Here is a 23,134-nt window from a genome sequence, read left to right as displayed (position 1 = left end):
AATTAAGTTTGTTAGTCACATTTTATGATTTTTTGTTTCCTGTTGAGAAGTGTTATAAAGTTTGGAGACATTTGTGGTTTAAGAACATTTGTTCTTCATATTTACTTCCCAGTGGCTGTTCTTTATTTCACCAAACCTGCTACATTCCAGGAGTAGTTTATAGGTTAGCATGTTCAGTAGGCTTCTAGTCCTATATAGTTGAAATCTGTGAGCTGGTGCAAAGTTCTTAATGTTCAGAATTTTTTTGTTGCTTTGGTGAAAGTTTTCCCTTTTTATTTAACAGTCTGCATACTTGGCTACTAAGGTTAATCTTTGCTAATATCCAATATTCCACAGACAGTATAGCTTGCAGCTCCTTTCATATTTATTCACTTTCATATTATCAAATATTCTGGCCAAGCAAGCCTTTTTCCCTCTGTTCTTTTTTAGAAGTCTATTTTTAAGCTTCATCATTGTATAGAAATGATTCTATTGTATTCAATAGAGATTTTCACCATATCTTTAACAATGCTTTATTGTTAATTTAAATATACGATGTTTTCATTTTTCATCTCTCCTAAGCTGTAAAATATGCAAACATAAGAGGGGTGTTTTGCTGCTTGTTCATGAAGGTATTCATGCCTTGCAAGAATCATGTTTTTTCAGTACAGCTTAATCTTTTTGCACAGTCATAGCTGCCCAATATGTGTTATTGCTAACATTCTGCTAGAGAGCTGTATCTGGAGAGAAATATCTGCAAATCTTCATAATAACACAAAGTTAGTCTCAGATGCTATACATTTCATTAAATAGGTGAACAAAAATAGTAAAAGCTTGCTTTTTGCAATTAAGAAATACCACTTAGGTGGCATTTCAGTTTTACTTTGGCAGGCCTGGCTTAAGCACAATGGAAATCTTCAGTGCCACACCAGGAAAGAATTTTTGGAAAGGGTTGTGAAAAATTTACTATTTAGGAACTTGTTCCTTTTCTTTTTGAATTAAGCCCATGTATTCTTTGTTTGTTGTCAGATAGATTGTCCTAAGAGTACGAGATTTCTTGTAGCCTTAAAATATAACAATAAATAAATCTTAATCAACTTGTAAGATTACCCCGCTCTGCACTGAATAAGACCTCTTTATGTGCTATTTATTCTTGGTCACATATGTTAAAGTGTCTTGATGAATATATTGCTTATAAAATGCAATCAGAATTCAATAGAAAATATTTATTAATGGTTCTTTATACAATAGCTTCTGAAGGTTGATGTAAAGCTAAGCCACATATGTGAGGATATATAATTGCAGATATGAGAGAGGGAGAATGATGTTTCCAGGAATGCAGTAGCAGTATCATAAAAACGTTGGATATATTTGAAACAGTCTCATCCTCTCTCTCATTACTGTATGTTCTTCTTGCTTTTGAAAGCTGCTTTAAGCAAGCTTTTTTAGGATTCTGTACAGGGCTATTCAGATGTGCTTTGCAGAACATTTAAAACAACTTTAAAATTGACAATAGTGTTTAAGTGGCAAAGCAATCAACCTGTGGTAGGTTTTTCATATTCTATAGTTTTACAGAGCATCACTAGCACACTGCAGATAAATCAGTCATACTGGAAATGTGCTTAGTTATCTCTGGCTCCCATGTTTATTTTTTAATTAATGTAATGGCTTTTGCGTAACATCAAAGTTCTAGATGAACTTGCTATTGAACTTTCTTAAAAACAAGGAAATACTAGTGTTTTCACATTACAAGTCAGTTTGTTTCACAGAAATATTAAATGTTTTAATCCAGAAAGCATGTGTTAGTAGCAGAAACCTATGACCTGAGTTTTTGTGATGCTTTGTATGTAGTCTGTAAAATTGATCAGAGAGGAATTAGCCTAAAGACAGCACTGAAGGATTTTCTTCTCTCTTTTATACACAAAGAAATCAGATTTTCTCTCTTTTAAGAGAATAAGGAATCAAAGTTATTAAATAACCCACCATCTGATGGTTTGATAGTGAAACCTGAACACACAAAGTGGATGGAGAAAAGAGGAACAAATTATGAATGGTCGTATTAAAATCGAACAGCAGAGATTGAATTGGTGATTAAGATTTTGCATGAAGGATACTTCTCCTTAAGATTCCACAGTTTAACATTTAAGTTGAGATTAAGAAACCTGTTGGTAAATGCACTATGAGACCTGGAATTCTTGGTATTTGTAAGGTCAAAAACAAACTGGAATAGAGAAGACTGGTTTGGCTTCACTTGACTTCTACTCTTCTTTATTAAAAGAGAGTTCGAAAATAGTTGTCTTTTAACACTGAACTGAACCTTCTTCAGATATATGGATTCTGGGTTTTGTGACAGAACTCTTTGTTCTGTCAAACATTTAGTAAATGGTGAAGAATTCTTTTTTCTTCTTTTTTTCTAAAATAATGAAACAACAGTTTTCAGCTGGTTGTAAGGTAACTGATTTTTTTTTTTTTAATCTGGGGCCTTCTAGATTAGGCCTCAGGAAACTTGTAATCCATTTCATGTATCTGAATTGCTAATATTATTTTTAACCTTTCTTTATATAATTAGATGTACATGGTTAGGCGCGGCTATGGAGCAAGAAAATATCTGTGTTCTGGCTGTCTGTGCGCTGGTATTGACAAGATCCCCCAGGTCCTGTGTTGGGTGTCTGTGGTTACAGTTATCAGGGCTTCAACAAGGCTTTTATAACTGCAGTCGCTACAATGTTAGTGTTCTTTTTTAAATAATAAAATACTTTATTTCAGTCTATTTCATTATGTTTACATATCACATATTAACTTGGTTAACATGCTTTGTGATCCAGGTTCTGCAAAGATTCATGCTAAATGGAACTGCGTGTGTGCAAAATGCTACGCTTGTATATCTAAGACTCGCTGATCTTGCTCCAAGTCTGGTTTGAAGTATTTGCAGAGCTGAGTCTTGAATTTGCCAGATATTACCTTTGAAGAAAAAATTGTAATATGATTACTTTTCAAACACCAGAAATAAGTGCTTTTACAAGTTTATTAAAACATATTGCTGAGAATTCTAGGGTCATCAAAAGTTTACATGTATTTACTGTCCTATGAAATATCCTGGGGGCAAAAAAGGTGCTGGGATTGTTCAGTAAATTTAAAGCGTAGTTTGTTTTTTACTTTATTGCCCCAAAATAATGAAATCAGCTTTGCAGTCTGGTCATCTGTTCCTTCTAGAAAAAAGGTACGCCATAGGGATACCAGTAAAATACATGTAAAGTATTTATTTGAAAAAAAATATAAGGTAGTCATTAATGATGGAGTAAATTTGTTTTTAATGTATAAAGTAGAAGGTGTTATTGTACTGTTCTGCTTGAAACTGCCTATGATTATCTCCCCTGAAAACATTTAAAAGCTGTGTGAAATTTCCACTCTTGCAGATAGGCACTGGTGATGTAACGCTATTGATGCAATTGTAAATGCAAATCTAATACGAATATTCATTTTTAATTTCATGCTATCATATCCATTATATGGGTACCATGTTGTCTAAGGTGTTTCATGGTGTTTTGGAGTTTAACTAACAGTGTTTGGTTTTTATTTTTAATGTCTTCGGGAAAGGTTATATGCAGTTTTTTTATGCTGTCAGCATGGAGACAAGCACAAAAAAATATTCAAGGAATTAGTTTTCAGTAGCCATTTCAACCATGGGATGTACTTCCACCATATGTTGTATTTAACGTCTGTGCGCCATGGTGATTTACTAGAAATGCATTAAGTATGGTATGAGAGTCCAGACTGCATGAATGTTTTACTTGTATGTGTGTGTGTATATATATATATAATATATAAGATACTCAAATTATCTAAATACATTAACAAATTATTGTAATCATATTTTATATTTTTACATGTTGTTTGTTGTTGCAATTGTGATTTTATTGGTAGTCTTATATTTGCACTTTAAATAGACATCTGCTATTATCCCATAGTTTTAAACTATATTGTTCTAATGACCTGGCTGTGTTATAATATATAATGCATTATTGTTAGTTTATTAAATATATAATACTTCTATGTAATTCTATAATACTTATATATAACTGTTAAATATGTAACTCATATAAAAATATAATACATGCACCAATGTATTATATTTTGGTGCACCATACACCAATCCTCAAATGTTTGGAAGAGATTGGTTTCAGATATTCTGAGGAGACCTATTTCTTACTTTGAAAAAATCCTGTTCTTATTGCAGCTGGTTTTAGAAGAAGCTTTCGTCTTAGCAGAAAAGATAAAAAAACAAACAAATCTATGTATGAGTGCAAGAAGAGTGATCAATATGATACAGCAGATATCCCAACCTATGAAGAAGTTGCAAAATATAGACGACAACCTAATGAAAAATACAGGCTTGTAGTTTTGGTTGGTAAGTTGTTTTCTTTATTTTTAACCTGGTAAAACAGAGAACAGCTGGTTAGCACAGGAATCACTCAGGTTGGAAGGGACCTCAGGAGGCTGTCTAGTCCAACCTCCTGCTGAAAGCAGGGTCAACACTGAGTTCAGACCAGGCTGCTGATGGCTTTGTCAAGTCAGGTCTGGAAAACCCCCAAGGCTGGAGATTCTACAGCCTCTCTGGGAAACTGCTCCAGTGTTTCATTACCCTCAGAGTGGAAATTTTTCCTTATGTCCAGTTGGAACCCATCAGTTTCAATTTATGACTGTTGTTTCTTGTCCTCCCACCACGCTCCTCAGTAAAGATCCTGGCTCTGCCTTCTCAATAGGAATTAGATAGGTCCCCTGACACCCTCTCTTCTCCAGACTGAACAAGCCCAGTTCCCTCAGCCTCTCCTCACAGGCTGTGTGCTCCAGCCCCTGACCAGCTTGGCAGCCTTCCACAGGACTTGCTTCTGTTTATCAACAGCTTTCACGTAGTGCAGGCCCAGCCTGGCAGAGGTTTTCTGATGTGGTGCAATGAGTGTTGAGTAAAGGGGGAGAATCACTTCCTTGCAGCTACCGGCTATGCTCCTGCTGATGCCTCCCAGGGTGCTGTTAATCTTCTTAGCTCACTGCCAGCCACGACCCCCAGGTCCTATTCAGCAGAGCCGCTCCCGAACCAGTGAGTCCCCCACCAGTGCTGTTGTGGGGGTTCTTCTGTCCCAGTGCAGGACTTTGCATTTGTCCTTGTTGAATTTCATGAGGTTTCTCTCAGCCCATTCCTGTGGCATGTCTGGGTTCCTCTGAACAGCAGCCCTGCCCTCAAGCAAGTCAGTTGCATCCCCAGTTTGGTGTTGTCTGCAGACTTGATGAAGACACATTCTGTCTCTTCCTCCAGTGATTGATACAGGTAAGAAACAGTTATGTACCAAGGTAGCCCCCTGAGGAACTCCATTTGTAAGCAGTCCCCAAGTAGAGTACAGACCATTAACCCCTATTCTGTGAGTGGCATGATCCATCCAGTTTTTCACCCACCTGGTTGTCCACCCATCAAGACAAAATGTCGCAACTTGGATACCAGTATGCTGTAGGAGACCATGTTGAAAGCCTTGCTAAAACAAAAGGAAAAGGTGGCATTAAAATGTAGTTATCAAAGTGACTACTCTGAACCTGGCAGTCAAACTGTACTAAAACTCATAAGAATTAAGTCAGTGTGAACACAGCCTTCTGCTCTTACAGATCAATCAATATCGCCATGTGGAAAAAGAAAAGGAAAAAAAAAGAATAAATTTCTGTGATTAGCCAAGGCAGAATATATATATGGAAAGCAATAAAACTATGACCTGTGTTAGAATAAGTAAATATACAAGTTGAGAGAAAGGTAGATGAGAGGTGGACTTCTGTGCGCCAAGAGCAGATGTAAACATAGTTGCAGAAGGCAGACATCAAGATGTCATCCCTTGTCAGCTTTCTGTTCTTCTAGAATTTGTCACTGCCTTGGGTCCCCCATGGGTCTAATCAAAATACATTGCTTCAGTCACCTGAAAAAAGAGAAAATATGTTAAATTTTTCAGAAGTAACCAGAGTGTCCTTCTCATTATTTTTTGTTTCTTTTGCAGTAGCACATAGGTTGATGCTTCATTAGTAAAATCTCCTGTATTCTGAAAGCAGCAGAGCAGGAGAAATATGACCCTCTATCAGGGACTGTTACGAACTGTTGAGTGGCTGTGTTTTTATATCACTCATATCCAAGGGAACATTAAATTTAGTTTTTAATAAACAGTTTTGTCACTCTCCAACACTAAAATTCAGCCACCTACTAGTGTGATCACTGTGAGATTGTGGGCTATATACAACAAGTAATAACATGGTTGAGTTGATTTTACACTTACATCAACAGAGTGCAGTGCAAAAGTGTGATAAGTAGACTTTTTTTAACAAATTGCATATGTCTGATCTAAGGAATACCTAGAGATTTCATTTGATTTTTGTTGTAATAAATCAAATGAAGAAAGTGTGCTTTTTCAGTAACAAAAGCAGTTCAGAAATTTATTGCAGACTTCAGTAATTCTAATGTTTTTTCTCTGGATATTAAGAGCAGCTTAAGTCTGGCCAATACCATAAAAATGTCTTGGGCAAAATGTGGAAAAACTAGCAGAGCTAAGCAACATAGATATAGTAGAAGCGAACATATCTAAAAAGCTTTTTGTGTGCCAGTAGCAGCATTCAATATAATCTGTCAAATATAATTTGGGTATTAGTACCAGGAGAAAAAGGACAGATAATTAATTTATAATTGAAATTGTTGGGGGCTTGACATGTCCTATGTGTTATGCTAAGACTAAACACATGATTTACTGTTGCAAGGTTTTTTAGGCTTTTGCTTTGTTCTTTTTAAGGGGAGGCTGATAACTTTGAAGTGGAAATTTCTTTTGGCTTCATTTTAAATTGCTCTAGTCTAATTGACAGAATGCAAGTTGCATGTATGGTAATTTTTAGTCCCTTCTAGTGTGAGATGTATTAAGTTCAGGTTCAGCTAGACATATTAGTTTTTGTCAAGATTTCATGTTGTCTGCAAGTGTACGTTGATGAATAAAGTCTACATATCCTTGGGACTAAAATAATGGATCATCTGAAGCAATAATAATGCAGGCACTTCTCCTGTGCTGTCTTTTATTTGTTATGAATGTGATGAGTCTGCTGAAAACAAAATTATCCAGTATCATACGACCAGTCTTTTTCTGGTAACTTACTATTCCCAGGCTACCTACACATTTCCTTTCAGAAATGTTGCATGCATCCTAAGAATGATACCTTGCAGCCCTATCAAGGAGAGGCAGAATATTTTAATATTAAATACATTTTTAGACAATAGAATTTTTATTTATGTTAATGAGGTAAAGTCCTGCTCACAAAGGCTTCTTCTTCACTGATTGTGAGGGCCAGACTAGCACAGAATGTATTTCCTAAACATCAGAATGGATGTGCCATATAAAGCAAGCTCAGTGATAACAAACTACTAGCATGTGTCCCAGAACACATATAGTTATGTGCATGTAGTGTGATTGCCAGAGGCATGCAGAGCCTGAGTAGTCCCTTTCAGATGCCATGGTCATCCATGGTGATGCATCTGCCCTAAGTGGACAGTGGTGGCAGCAAGGATCAGAGGTGTGGAAGAGTGAAGGAGCCGTGTTTATTGGTATGTGACGTAAATCAAAAAATGTGCTCTATCCCAGAGCTAGGCTGTCAGTACTCCTCACAGTAGTGTCCTCCGGTCACCAATGCAAATAAAAGGCATCTGTAATTCAAGTTTGGAAGAAAGACATTTTGGAAAAGCTCTGTATTGTTATACTACTTATGTTTAAAACCAAAAGTGATGGATATTTTTTTTATCATGAAGGACCTATGCGGATAGCCAGGTCTGTCTCAGCAGGGGGAGGATGAGATGGAGTGGCTCCTGGCTTTACTTTTTCTCCTGGCTTTCCTTTAACATCTACAAAGGCTGTTGAGGAGTAGTTTGCAGAGGCTTAATAGATCTACAGCAATACTGTAGGAAAATGGCATACTATGCCCATACTACTTCAAGTAAACCATTTAGACAGTGATTGCTGTCTCCATTAAACCTTCCTGGCTGAAGGCATGGGTAGGTCAGAATGATTCAGTAATGTATGATTTACACAGAATGCAATACTTATATAGGCTAACCTTGCCTGTGGGAACATCAGTGTAACCTCCCTGTTCCTGCTTCAGTGAACAGCAAATTTAGAAGTACACTCCCATTGCTAGTTACAATTTACTGAAACACAAAATAATGAGGCTCTACTTTTCCTACCTCATATCTATTTGTTTCCACAAGTGCTACAGTTAGACATGCATGTGCAGTCATTGCATTATAGCAATCAATTGTACTGGAGAGAAGGAATAATTCAGCCACAGAAACCAGTCTTTTACCTAGTTTCCAAAATCTTTTCTGAAAGACAACTTTCTTTTTTGTCTCAAATAAATGTATTTCTAGTAGCTCAATATGTATCTCTTTGTGAAGAATGGCTTGTCAGGTTAGCCTTCCTGAGTCTTGAACTTGCATAAAACATTATTTCCAGTTTTCTTCAGACATGTGTGTATGATGCGAAACTTAATGCAAGTTTTAATGATTTTTGGTCTAAGTCTGCAAGTGTCCATCAATAAGGTGAGGCAGGCACTATAGTTTGTTTTTGCAGGATTCAGCCATAACTTAGTTTGCATGACTCAGGATGGAACAGCAATTGACATAAATATTCCTCTAAAAAATAAACAAAATATCCCTAAATCTCTTGCCATAACACTAAATATTGCTGCATGGGTTGATCTGTAGTAAAGCTAAACCTTCCTACAGTCATGGGTCTCACATCCCTGGCATTTTGCTATAAGAATTTGGATTGCCTTTTTTAATCCTGATGCATTGTTCTCTTCTTGAGTTCAAATCATGTGTTCAGATTCCTAATTATTAGAAACCCATATCTTTCTTGGTTGCATCAAAATGAATATTCAGAGTAAAAGTATACATTACACTCAAGAAATGTAGTATAAAAAAAGCATTATTAATAGCACTGCTAATTAGGTATCAGCCTTCAGTGTCAGTTTGCTACACTTAGGAGAGTTATACAAAGACAGCACTGAATCAGAAGACTCTACACCTTTTAGCAGTTAAATTCAAAGGTGATTTTAAAATGGTAATCTATAAGGAGAGACGGAGTAGTAGTGAGATTTTGGTATGGAAACAGATTTAATCTAAGTTTTGAAAGCATCTGTCACAGTACACAATGCCTGGGTTCTTTATATATAAATAGAGCTAGAAGTACATTGTTGATTTGACAGCCTGTAGACTAAGGAAATAATATTCGTGTAAATTTGATGGGAAATATTTTTTGCTTGAAAGAAATACAACGATTTTTTTGACTTGAATTGCACTTATTGTTTCATTCTGCTTTTCTAAAATATATTGAGGATTTTAATTAACTTTCCGTGCAAAAATCCTTATTTGCTTAAATAACTGTACAATTAGAAAAGGTAGCATGTTTTTAAAAAGACTGAGAACAAAATTAATGCCATTAGCTGCATGACACATTGCTTTCCTCTGCAGACATGCACCAGTAGAGGCTGCTGTACACCATATTAAATAAACATTTATACATACTGATAGGTTAATTTACAGGCAGGTCAGAGATGGAACTTGAAATATAATTGTGTGTTTAACTTATGTAAACATATAAAATTATAAATGCAGAAACACTAAGATTTTACAGAGAGACCATAGTCTGGGGATAGTAGAAAGCTTTTGCTTTTCATCATTATGTGTTTCTAACTTCAGACAGGATGAGTAGTCATTTCTGCAAATTGGCACCTAAAGGAGTTAAAGCATCAGTCTTTGCTTCCTGATACCAGACTTTCAATAGTAATTAACCAATATATCACTATTTCCTTAAAATGTTTATAGGATTTTATGTCTAGTTTATAAAATGTCTCTATTAAAAAGCGTTCAATGAATATATGTATTGCTTCTATGAGAACAGCAAGATTCTTCCTTAAAAACATATGTATAGTCCTTGTATTATTTGGGTTATGCTTCAGATGACTCACTGTCCTCTAAGCTCTGCTCTTGACCTGGCTCTGAGGACACAGAGCACCATCAGACACACACAAGCACACCGAGCTGTGCTGCCTCCACGCGCGGACCACACCACGGCCCACCGCAGACAAGGGCCCCTCCACCAGCTGGGCAGACTGACTGGAGGCCACCGTAGGGAGGTCTGGGGGTGGTGAGCGACTGCCCCGCGTAGCCTGTGAGCCCTCACCAGGGATGGCATGACCTCCCTGAAACTCACCCTTGCACCCAAGGCACCACAGCTGAACGGCCGGAGTTGGGGATAGCTAGGAGAGCAAATGGACTGTCTCCTCATCAACTTCCAGGACAGCAGGACTCAGATGGAGGTGGAGGAGAGGGGTAAAAAAAGCCCTGGGAAAATTCCATGCAGGCTTTGTTTCTTCTGCCATCCTCTTTCCAAGAGTGGTCTCTCTTTGGCAGCCACACAAAGAAGGAAACATTTGTTTTGGACCGGTTCAGACGGCAGGCAGGAGAAAAGAAGCATTTAAAAGAAAAAACAACAACAAAGGAAGAAACAAACCCACCCAAATAGGTTGTGGCCTGGGGAATGCTCTGTGCCTGGAGGGGAGCTGCTGTCCCTGTGCAAGGTTGGGCTGACCCACTCAAGAGATGGGTGTGGAGAGTTGCATCCTGCTGCTGGCCAGACCGTGCTTTTGTTTCCGTCTGAAGTTTGCTGCTGGGGGTGGAAGGAGCAGTATGCACAGGGCAGAGGGAGAAAGTGGGAGTGATTCTTCTCCTGGGGAAGGCATGCAGTGGAAGGCTAAGCACACCACGTGGCGAGTTTAGTCTATGAGAGTTTGGATGTTCCTGCAGAATGAATAGCCAAACCAAGCGGTTAGGCTGGAAAGCTGCAGGTTAAGGTGCAGGTGTCTGTAATAGGCATAAGGACAGCGATATATGTATATTGAAGGAAGGGAATGACGGGAGCTCAAGTTGCTACAGAAAAGAAGAAAGTTGGCCTTGCTGTCAACTTTTTCACTGATTTTTCCTCAAGAATAGTAAAGTTGGAACAGAATAACTACCAACTCTGATCTCCTGAAATTCATCAGTACTGTGTATTCTAGGAGAGACTATATCCGTGGGCATTTCTAAATGACTGATTAAAAAGCCAATATATATTATAGCTATATAGTATGTAATCTTATCTCAGAAAGTATTTATGCCTTAAGAATAGAGAAAACTATCTGTCAGGAAAAAGCATGATACTTTTCTTTCAGGTCCTGTAGGGGTTGGACTGAATGAGCTTAAACGGAAATTGCTGATCAGTGACACCCAGCATTATGGGGTAACAGTGCCACGTAAGTAAAAAATACATTTCTACTCTATTAGTACTCTACTTAGTCTACATTAACTAAAGACATTTTCAAATTTGGGCCTCTAAGTCTAAGCTTGGCATCCAAATCACTTTTCTAATCTTTAAAAGTGCTGCTGCAGTTGTATTTTAAATAGCATTGATTAAACTGATAAGACATTTTGGCTCATAGGCATTGCAGTACATTTTTTGTGCAAGCTTAACATGACTGATGTCAACAAAGTTCAGTAAACGAAACATCCGAAAAACAGCCCGGATTCAGCTGTAAAGCAGTGAAGCATACTCCATTACCAGCTCTTCCTTTCTGTGCAGCCAAATGGCCTTTATATGTTAGATAATCTTAGAGAGGCTGATAAAAGAAGACTGATGATAAACAGTTTCATCCTATGAATAAATGAATTAAATCCATTTGATTAGCCTTAAAAAAGCTGATTTTTTTTTCCTCTTCCCCATATCTGATCAAGTTGTGTGATTTGTATAACATTGTTCTAAGTAACATTGTTCTATAGGAACTTCTACAGTACGTTGCTGGATTTTCTTCACTGAGAGTTACTTGACAGCTTTAGTTAAACTTTTATTCAGTGGTCTGCTTTCTCCCTGGAATTTTGCTTCCTAGAGGGGTCCTTTAAAAATATGGATCTGACATTCTGAGTTTGGGAAATACTGTCCCAGTTTTTTTGCAAATACAGATATTCTATAAAGTATATATATGAATGAGTTTGCTAGATGGAAAAATGCATACGTTTGTTTTCAGTGATTCATTTGATTTGCAAATATTGCCTCAACTGGGTATTGAAAACAACAACAAAAAAGCCAGATGCTCCCAAATATTTAACATATTGAAGCATATGCTATCCATTGTCCAAAACTATTTCTCTAAAAATTGCCAATATTCATCAAACTGCCTTTTTTCTTTTCTCCTCAAAATTTGTGGTTATAATTTAAAACAAACAAGTAAAGAAATCCCTCTCCCTGAAATTCAGTAAGTCAGGATTTTCAAGGAGACTGGGGGATTCTTGTTGTGGAAATGTTTCTTTTCGTGTCAACCTGAGAAGAGCATGACATCGAGTGCCATTTTAGGCTGTGTTTCTGCAAGCTGGGCAGATATGTTCAGATGTGCTGGAGAATACATGATGCTCTCAAGTGCAAATTGGAATGAATATGAGTTTGGAATGGACTCGTTATTCGTAAGTGGCAACCCCACAAATAAGTTTTATTCAAAAACAAAACGTTTGTACTTGGACATACATCGTACTGTCGCATTCTGCATACAGTATCCCCCTTTTTATCTTGTACCGGAGGGGAAGTGAAGAGGAAATATACATAATGCAAATAATAATGCAAGACTACTGAAAGAAAAAGGAATTCCTTTTTAATCACCAGGAACAGGAAAGCACTGCAGCATAAAATTCACACCCCATTTTTTTATTATCACGCCTCACATACCATAGCTGCAAGTGTTGTTAATGAACATAACATTTCATAAATCAGATTAGTGAACTGTGTTTCCCTTTATGGTCTCATATGCTAATAAGTTTAACAAGTGGCAAGGTGGGGTAATTGTTATGGACTGCTGTTCATTTTATTGTTCAGCTGTCTGTTCTTATTTTATTGGGATTTTTCCACTAGTTAATAAAAATGATAATCTGACACTTATCCAGTAATTTTTTTCCTTTGCATGCTTTTAACCTCAATCCGGTCATGTATTCGAGCGCCGCCTACCAGATCCAGAGCAGCTTGAAGTCCATCGGAAGTTAGAGAACTGCTGTGCTTAGTGTCACAGAAGGCTTGTGTGCTTTTGGGTGTTTCCTGAACCAGTTTACATTACGCTATTTTGCACATCTTATCCTTTTTTTTCTTTTAATGACACTGCAGACACTACCCGAGCAAGAAGAGGCCAAGAAAGTGATGGTGTTGAATACATTTTCATTTCCAAGCACTTGTTTGAGACAGATGTACAGAATAACAAGTATGTTGAAGAGATTTTACCTGAAACTGAACCATAGTTAAAAGAATGGCTTTATTATAAAATGTGGCTGGTTGTAATTTTAGGTAATATTTCAAAGTGGATGTAAGTTGCAGTGATTTGAAGATGTGTGAAAATAACATTTTAATATCTAAGCAGTTCAGAACAACTGCAAAAACCACAGAACAAAAAAGTACTGTGTACAAAACAGAAATGTTTCCGAGTTTCCGAGCAGTTTCAGTATTGCAGCTTATCAATAAGACACCAAAGTTGTTGGTGTTCAAGATGAGGGAGCACTTTTTTAATAGCACATTATCTGTCCTGGCAATAGTGTTGCAGCGCCAGGAGGAGGGGCCTGGAAACACTGCAAACATGTTTAAATCAATGTTTGTGTAGTTATGCTCTCTTTCAGGACAGGCATTTCCTGTTCTTTTAAACTTAGAGACCTACAGTGAAGCCCCTCACCCTAAACTCTCCAGAAATTAAGCTAAAATGAAGACGATGATAGCATCATGCTCCCTAGCAGCCTGTAAAATACTGTAGCTTGAAATTCTGCCCTAGTGTTTCAGAGGGCAAAAGTGTATTAGACACAAAGCTGTGGGTTTTATTGAAACTTCAAACTGTGCTTTGCTTTTTTGGCAAATAGTGCTTGCACTTTTATAGCACATAACCAGCCGCCTTGGTTCCATTAGCACCATCATAGCTCCTCCTCCTCTTCTGAGACAGAGAATTTGGATATTCTGTAGAGTGCAATGAAATTTCAGTAGTTTCTATTGTTTAGCTTATCCACTGTTTTATTGCACTGCATTAGTTCAGAAAAAGAGGTGATGGAAAATATTAGTGGGCTGTGGGACTATAGTACTTTTTTCGCTTTTACTGTAATACAAGCAGGTGTTACTGATTTGAAAGTGGTAAAATAGAAGATTTCTTAAAACTGACATGCTGAAGTACTTGACAGCATTTCCTTTATAAAACATGGTAAAACTCACATGTAAAGAAAAGTATATCTGCTCCTGAATTAGATCTTATAAACCAAACTGATAAGATTTTGCTGGAGAAAATGGAAATGATTCCAGTTGTTTTCACCTTCTGCCACAGGTTTATTGAGTATGGCGAATATAAGAACAACTACTATGGTACAAGTTTAGACTCCGTTCGATCCGTTCTAGCTAAAAACAAAGTGTGTTTGTTGGATGTGCAGCCTCATGTAAGTAAGCACTTCTTTTGGCATCTTGTAGTTAGTTCCCTGTGCTACATACTGATATTCCAGGAAAAAAACTCTGTTTCTAGAAAAGTATGTTTCATTCCATGCTGAATTTCTATTGCCCAAGCTTGCTGGGTATCTTAATCATAGCAAGACTTCCTGAAGGAGGAGAAGGAGGAAACTTCAATACAGATTGGCAAATGTTCAGCTTAGTAATTAACAGAATTGAAAGCCTGCAGCTTAACAGTGAAGATTTAATTATAAAATGCTCCGGTATTTTCATTCATCTTTCTGCTGTTTTGGGTTAGAGTTTCTCTCAAAAATCAACTTTAATTTCAGAATATCCTTGAGCTACCACACAGTCCAGCAACTCTCTCTCGCACACTTAACTGCTTGACTTCAGCAGGCCTGTTCACGTAAAGGGTTTCCATGCAGGATGGATGTAAGGCAGGAACACACTAAACGTAGTGTTGGCTGGGCAGTTGTTAAGAACATTCCCACCTAAACCACTTGTTCTCGTGCTGGCCTTGTCTGCGAGCCGGCCGAACAGCCCCCCCCCCCCCCCCGGGGAATTTTATGCTACTGATAACTGCAGAGCTTCCAGGAGCTCGACTACTTTGTTTAAATCTAGCCAAACTATTTCTCCTCCGAGGGTGTGTGATGTCTGTGTGGCTCTCTCTGCCTGTGGCTTTCGAGCCCCCGGCAGCCCGCCGACACCTGCAAGAGCGGTGTCTGCTGCGGGGCTTTGCCGCGGGGGTGGCCCCGGGAGCGTCCGGGTGAGCTGGCCCGTGCGCCGTGGGAGGAAGGGACGGAGGCAAGGGCTGCAGCGGGCAGTATTACCAGCTGCGCTGTGGGCCCCCGGCATGTCTGGCACGGCGCGGCTTCTCCCCAAAGCGCTCGCTCTCCTGGGGAGCTCCCGCTTGTGAACTGCTCTGGGATCCCGCTCTCCGACACGACATTTTCCTGTGGGCGTTGGCAGCGTGAAGATCGTAGAAAGCTCGGCATCCCTGCTTTGTGCTCTACTGCAATCTGAATTACGGACTTCTCTCCGATTTCATGAGTAGAGTCACCTGATTATCTCAGGAAGAGTAAATAGCAGGGAATTATTTAGCAGACCGATGGTACTGAAGAGAACAAATGATTGACCTGTTGCGACCAAGGGTCACAAACACCTTTTTCCATTTCTTTTCATGGGTATAGAAAGGGTTTTTTTCTTCTAAAATATGTTGTTAAACTGTTCTTCCCCTACTGGACTTCCTGTTGCTCTCCTCCCTTCTCCAGCTGCAAGTGGCAATACTAGGGACAGCCTGACTTTTGCCAATGGGATTTCCCAGCAGCCCATGTGGAAATTAGGAATTTTCTTACCATTCACATAAAAAATTCTTGTTATATGAATTGATGCTGGTCAACAAAGTGGGGTGGCATTAAATGAAAAACAGTCTTCTAGAAATGCTTTATGGGTTTTTTTGGTTAGTGGAGAGTTTTCTTTTATTAAACAGTAAATAACACTGTAACAGTAAATTCCACTGTGAGAAATAAACTAATTGTAATCTTTCCTCTTCCCAGACAGTGAAACACTTACGGACATGTGAATTTAAACCATTTGTTATATTTATAAAGCCTCCATCACTTGACCGGTTGAGAGAGACCAGAAAAAATGCAAAGATTATTTCAAGTAAAGATGATAGGGGAACTGCAAAACCCTTTACAGTAAGTATATTTAGACTTGGTAAAAACATGAGAACTTGTTAAGAGTTTTTTGTGGTAGTTTACCTTGAATTAAAGGTTGTTACTGGTCCTCACTGGATCCTGTCCAGAGTACTTGTCAGGATTTATACATAGTGTACGTATTGTCTCCCAGTCTCTCGCACATCCTAAGCTTGCTGTGGCATTTTCATTGTTTGATATGCTCATGCATTACGTTTCCACAGTGCTCTGTTTGATTTTATGTCATCGCAGAACCCCAAAATGCAAGAAGTACATTTTTATGAGAAATAATGCTGCGGCTTTTCTTTAAAACTGTTGCATGTGGGCTCAGATGTCGCTAAGTATAAGAACTTTCTTGTTTTATCAGGTATATTATTGAATCTAAATTTAGAGCAAACCTCAAATATAAAGCATTAATTTAAAAAGTAAATGCTGCTTTAATTAAAAACCCACATCCATTGGTAAGAGACCTTTTTTTTGTTTTGTTTTGTTTCCTTCATTCAGATGTTCTTTAGAATTTTAAGATTTTGTTTCAAGCTAAGTCACTGATGAGACTGTATCTGACTAAAATATGCTTTTGAAATAGTTTGGAAATCTTGCACTGTTAGAATATTTTGTATGATATATGAAATGTAAAAGTAGTCCATTCTTCAGAGTAATCTTTCTTCAGGACATTGTTTATTTGGGACAGTTTTAATGTCTCATAGTTATATAATCAATTAAATTCCTAAGATTTGTTCCCTCCCCAGACCATGAATAGAAATTCACTGATCTTTTACACATCCACCAAGCTCTTAAAAAAATAAAGTATTGTAATATATCCCTTGATAATAGCAAGTTGAGAATTAAGTAACAAAGCTTTCAGTGTATCATCAAAGTAAACAGAAACACTTTCCACTGGTACTGTTAACACAAAGTGTCTCTACAATTACCATTTAGTGACTAATTGTGTTGCTGCAAGGGAAAAGAGGAAATAATTGCCTGTTGAGCAAAGTCTACTTGTGAGAATGTTCTGAGATCATTTGATATGGTAAATTCTATAAATTTTTTAATAAAAAGTACAGTTTCCATTTCCTGATGAAATGAAAAATAAGCAAGTAACTTTAGATTTACCACAGAATTAGTTTATCTAATGTTTCTATGGACTCACTACTCCTTTCACTGATCTTATTAGGAAGAAGATTTTCAAGAAATGATTAAATCTGCTCAGGTGATGGAAAGCCAGTATGGCCATCTTTTTGATAAGGTGATAGTCAACGATGACCTTGCTACAGCTTACAGTGAGCTCAAAACAACTTTTGACAGATTGGAGACTGAGACCTTCTGGGTTCCCGTCAGCTGGCTACATTCATAACATTTAAATGCACAAACATCTGGTAATGTCTCAGAATCCAAATATGGTGTATTTTTAGGCATTACTTAGTTGCCGTTTTCTTGGTAGGAGGGCTTTATAACTCTAACTGAAGAGCAGGTACAGTCTTCCTGTGCTTGAAAAATTGGTCTTGTTTTTCTCTGTCTTCAATCCTTCTGTTCAGAATTTTGGCACAGTACAGTCAGATTTAACCCAGTTCTTACTACGTTCAAGAAAGTGAGCTAATACTAGTGTAACAAAACTGCCAAACACCTCTTTGTCATTCAAAAGTCTATCTCCAAGGTAAGTTTTTTTTTAATGGAGAGTTAGCAGAAGATACTAATACTGGAGATCAGCAGTTTGACGGTTTTAACATAACTACTCTCATAAAAAGCACATCAGCACTTGGAAATTATCCCTTAAGTGCTTGAGAGAACTGAAACAAGCAAAAGTGACCAACATTTTTATGAGGAAGACATCATATTTTAATTAAATTAAGTATCAAGATAAGTCTTTTTACTTTTTTAGATGTGAACCTTGTCTTACATGTACAGAGTGATTTTAGTATTCCTTTGCACTTACATAGTCATGAAAAGCAAGATGTATTCAGTGGCTTAATTGTGAAATACTCTGCTGTGAGCATGCATGGATTGAAAATATTTTCATGCATGCTTTGTGGCGCAATAAAGAAAACTCATGGGAATATTTATTTAAATAGGGTAAAGTTACTATGTATATAACTTCAAAATCTTTCTTTGGGATTAATCTCTGTAAGATCACTGGTATATTAGTGTGAATAGGAAAAAGTAGAGAATAACTTTTTTTTCTTTAAATTGATTTCAAACATTTTTAGCATCCTTTAGAATAGTTTTCCCATCAGGAATTTTCCAATAATTATTGAGGAAACCTTTGAGATCTGGGAAGCAGTTGCAATAAATTAATTCTTTCTATTGTTTAGTATGTAGTGATACTTTTTTAATAGTGTAACAGGCATTTTGTATCCATCTGAAAAAAAATTAATGCTGTAAACTTCAGTATAAAAAATATCCTTGGCACTGGTCAGACACAGTTAGAAACCTCATATTAARTTTGATGTGGCAGTATAAGCAAATGTATAATAGATTATATTATAGATAACCTGGTAATTTTCTTTATTTACTACTGATATGCAGGAAATGAGTACATCTATAAAGACCAAGTAACACCTGTGTGTTAATTGTGTTGTGAATATGTCTTATAAGTACAGAATGTGTATATGAACTTGCTAACTTCAGATCATCACATCTGTGGCATTCAAACAGAAAACAGAGTTATTTCATGTTAATCTGTAAAGAGAGTATAGCTGTCTTGTTTAAAGAAAAAAGAATTTAGTGAAACTTTATATATTTATGAAAGGGTTGAAAAGGGGTGTTAAGTTTTTAAATTTCTTGTTAATGTGATCATTTGTTAAACGGATTACTAGGTCCCTGTAATTTGAAACGCTGTCTTTGTAAATCAAGCTCAACATTCCATGTAAATACTCTATTTCATTTTAAATGCTGATAAAGCCATCAGATTTTTCAGTTTTATTCTAAGTGCATATTTAGGCATATTTAATTTGTGGGTCATTGCATTTGGCTTAAAGTTGTATAAAACTAATGAAATGCAAGCAACAACAGCAAAATCCCTAGGAGTCTGGAAATGTTTATGCAAGAGTTACAGATGTACTGAATCTCAGTGCAGGTACATGCTCTGTCTGAACAGCTACAGTGTAACTTTTGTCAAATTTCACCATTTTTCTGGTGGACTTAAACTTTTTTGTAACTTAAATAGAAATTTGTTGATTAAATTAATTGCGTGCAGATTGCAATGTGGGTTGAAAAAAATGTTTTCTATTTTTTTTTATTGCTGAAAATCAAACTATTTTTCAGGGGATCTGGTATTCAGCGTGTCTGTCTGCCTTTGCCTGCAAGGTGCTGAGTGCACTCACCATCTCTTGCAACTAACAAGAACTGTGAGGGCGCTGTGCATCTCAGGATCTGACCATTTTCGACAAAAGGAGCTTTAGTTTTTAATGAAACATTCTGTTAGCACTGCTTCTAACCTGGGGTGTCTCAGAGCATTAGTGTAGAATAACTTTCATGTAAGGGACCTGCTTTTCTCTTTAAGAAATAGATGCTAGAATATTCTGAAAACTCCCTTTTCTGGCTGTCCTGCAGGCTTTTTTTCCTGTCCTTTTGAAATGATTTTAAATCCCATTCCTGGGTCGGTGTGTTCTCGGAGGACTTTCTGCAGCAGGTTTGCTGTGTCGGGCAGCAGTGAGCTGCACAGTCCTTTGTTCCTTTCACAGAGACACCGACTCTCTGATCCCCAGCGCAGCCCTGGCAATAATTTCCTAGACACATGGCTGCCTGCCCCTGTCTCCAAGCCAGAATTTAATTCCTGACTTGTAACACCTGCAAAAGGAAGGGAACCCCCCACCCTCCCCTCCCAAAATGTATCCAGCAAACAGAGTAAAATGTGCATGGAGTCCTTAAGGAGTGAGAAATAATTTTAATAGATTACTAGATTGCTCTTCAAAACCAACATTGCTGCAGTGTTTGCTTACCGACAAAAACAGAAGCCACCGGCCTCCGTGAGGCAGGCATAGATGAACACCAGGTCAAGGTACAAAATGTCTTAGCCCAACAGTTTTGACAGGACAGGAGCCTGCACGGTGCAATGATCTCTGGACCCTCTTACTCACCTCTTGTGACATACCAATGAGGTGGTGTTTGTTCTTTTTGACTTCTAAGAACTTGTGACTGAAGATGACTAAATATGTTTCTAATATTGCACATATTCAAGTTGTGCTGTGTGGGTTTTTAGAGAATTGTATGTTTTGACAGTCAAGTCCAGATATTTTATTGTGTTTTAGCTGTTTGCCATAGTCAAGCAAATGGTAATTTTTTTAATATTGTACCAAGCTCTATACTTGAAGTTGCCATCAGATCATTGGTTGCTGTCTTACCCAAAATCTGATCTTACCTTATTATGCAAAACAATAAATTATTGGTGAATCACTAAAGGTCGTACTTTTTTTTTATTGTAAGTTGCACCATAAAATAGAGATCTAATGACTTTAAAAGATAAAATGCCTAAGTAGTAAATTATTTCATAGGTTTTTCCCATAACTATAACTCTTCAAAACAATTATCTTTAAATGGAAAAATAAATCAACATAGGACAAGGACTAAAATTCTTAATTTATCATTTTTGTTGTTGAATTCTCCTTCAAAACAGACTTTTACCCTTTCCTGCAGCCCACCCCCAAATTATCCATTTGCTTCCTGAGAGGGGACACTCCAGATGATGGCGCAGACTGAGACCCTAATCTACAAAGCTGCTGCGCTTCTGTCAAGGTTTGTGTGAAGAGATGAATATTCAGAAAAGGAATGAAGAAGAAGGTGTCAGCTACATTAAATATTGCTGCTGCCTTCTTCAATATAGATCTCACACCTTCCTCTGGCCTGTGAAGATGCTTACGGCCAGTTATTGCCATGTCATTAGAAATTCCTGCACATGTCACTACTTAACTTGGCTGTGCTTGTAAAAATGCTTTTATCACGTTGGAGCGTGTCGTTGGCCATTTACGCTCCTAGTCCACTTGCAAGGCACAAGGAAGGTTGTGTTCATTCGTAAGACTCAAAGAAGGTAATATTTAAACTGACTTACTTTTATCACTGTGTTATATTTTTTCCAGAAAAAAAAAAAGCCTAGCACATACTAGGATTAGAGAGAAGACTTTTAAACCCCTTCCATTTTGTTTCAGTGCAGTATTCTGCATTTCCCACATGTATTCAGGTTCAAGTTTCTACTATGCATGTGGAGTTTTTTCTTCCCTAAAGTTGGTATTTAGTTTTTGTGAGATTGTTTCAAAGGACAGATAGTTTCTTCAGAGATTTACAGTTAAAATTATAATCTGAACATATTTTTACTACTGTAATGTCTACAGTCATTTTCCCACGGGATCAAGAGTTTTCTATGTCTGTACTAATGCTTAAAATCATTTGTACTTGCAATTTGCCCAACCTTCTTTTGCTGTCAAGGTCATTAAGTATTTATCATATATTACCATGATTTATGTATGATACCAAGCAGTCAACAGAAAAATGTCTGAAACCAAAACTGAAGGAATACAATGCATGTATTTGTTGTTTAAGAGTTCTGATGTTTGACAATGGTTAAAGATTTCTGCAGAAACACTATGCAAAAACAACATTTGGAAACAGTTAAGGTCTGGTCTTAAATTTTGTCTTATGTTAAATGACAGTACAAATGAGAGAATTTGAAGTTCTAGACAGCTGGATACTTTTTCCCCCATGGTATCTGTGTCTGAAATACAAGTTGCATTTTTGGAAGACCGTATGGAATGAATTTACATTTCTAAAATAAAATACTATAGTATTTTGTGCAGCTGACATCCAACATTTCAACAAAGAGGGTAAACACTTGTGATTGTTGATACTTTATTTATGGTTTGCTCCTATTTTAGTGGTACACCTATGTCTTCTTAAACAAAATTTCAAAGACTTAGTGACACAAAGTTGGCAACTACACAGTTCAATATCTAAATGGAGAAACATATCTTCAGGATTCCCAAAAGGGTTCAAATGGCACAAATAGTATATGAAAACTTCTTGATAAAAAATAAATAGAGAAAAACAGGTCACAATTTCTTTTGTATGCATATTTCTTCTTTTGAGTAGTCATATTGATATTCAAGTCTTGACTGTGCTAAAAAAAAAAAAAAAAAACAACAGAGGACATGCTATAATTTTCCTTAAGTGGAAACTTAGTTTTAAGGGATTAGATGCATGTTTTAAAGAAGGTGGGTCTGTGGGTATGGCAGAGAGCACAACTGAGTGTGTTAAAAAGGAGGGTACTATCCTGGAAATGTATCTTTATTATTGTAAGTCACTGAACAAGGGAGTTTAGCAAGTTGGCTGCTAATATTCCATGGTTTCTGTTCCTTCTTTGATAAATATAAATAAGGACCAGTAAATCTTTATTGGTAAGCAACAGTGAAATTTTTGGAATTATTGAAAGAATTGAAATATAATATTGTATATTTCTGGAAGGAGTACTACTGATCCTGTTGATGCTGGCAAAGCTGTTGCTTCATTTTCTCCTGATTTTGTTATCCTTCACAGAGAGAGGACATGGGTCACAGTTTAAACATCAACTCACCAAACTGCGTTTAATCATTGGCAATTTCACTCTCTTTTTCCTCTTGGCCCTTGTACAGATTTAATGTAGTAACTTCAGTTGAACAAGGGGAAAAGGGATAATTGACTCATCTTGAAAACCAGTGAGACACCAAACATTTGACACGAGGACATTTTTTCTTCCCTCCTAATGGGCGCTCGGGGTGGTGTGTTTCTGGAACAGAGAGGCACAGAGCTAGAATTTGATCCAGCTGGAGACGCATGTGAACAGTGCTCTGGCCCACGAAAATAGAACAGCTCTGAAAGACGTCCTTATGCCTGTCAGGTACATGAGAGCAGTGCGTGATAAAACAGGCCAGAAGCAATTTTAAT

General features: G+C 37.2%; 1 protein-coding gene across 7 annotated transcripts in view; it reads left to right on the top strand.

Annotated features, from left to right (window-relative positions):
- The window catches only part of MPP7 (membrane palmitoylated protein 7), a 165,049-nt gene extending 144,462 nt beyond the window's left edge, over nt 1–20,587 (top strand). For 6 of the 7 annotated variants that reach the window (XM_026083530.1, XM_026083527.1, XM_026083529.1 and 3 more), the window contains 6 exons: nt 4,217–4,387; nt 11,254–11,334; nt 13,224–13,317; nt 14,413–14,521; nt 16,085–16,228; nt 17,400–20,587. In XM_026083530.1, coding sequence (XP_025939315.1) covers nt 4,217–4,387; nt 11,254–11,334; nt 13,224–13,317; nt 14,413–14,521; nt 16,085–16,228; nt 17,400–17,579 — 779 coding nt within the window. In that variant the 3' untranslated portion in view covers nt 17,580–20,587. The remainder of the gene's footprint in view (nt 1–4,216; nt 4,388–11,253; nt 11,335–13,223; nt 13,318–14,412; nt 14,522–16,084; nt 16,229–17,399) is intronic. The other variant, XM_026083528.1, reaches the window with a different exon arrangement.
- Nucleotides 20,588–23,134: the final 2,547 nt, after the last annotated feature.

Source organism: Apteryx rowi, unplaced genomic scaffold (assembly GCF_003343035.1).
Source record: "Apteryx rowi isolate R43461 unplaced genomic scaffold, aptRow1 scaffold_606, whole genome shotgun sequence".
NCBI classification, from domain to species: domain Eukaryota; kingdom Metazoa; phylum Chordata; class Aves; order Apterygiformes; family Apterygidae; genus Apteryx; species Apteryx rowi.
Note: the sequence above shows the minus strand (reverse complement) of the source record. Positions and strands in the feature narration are given on the sequence as shown.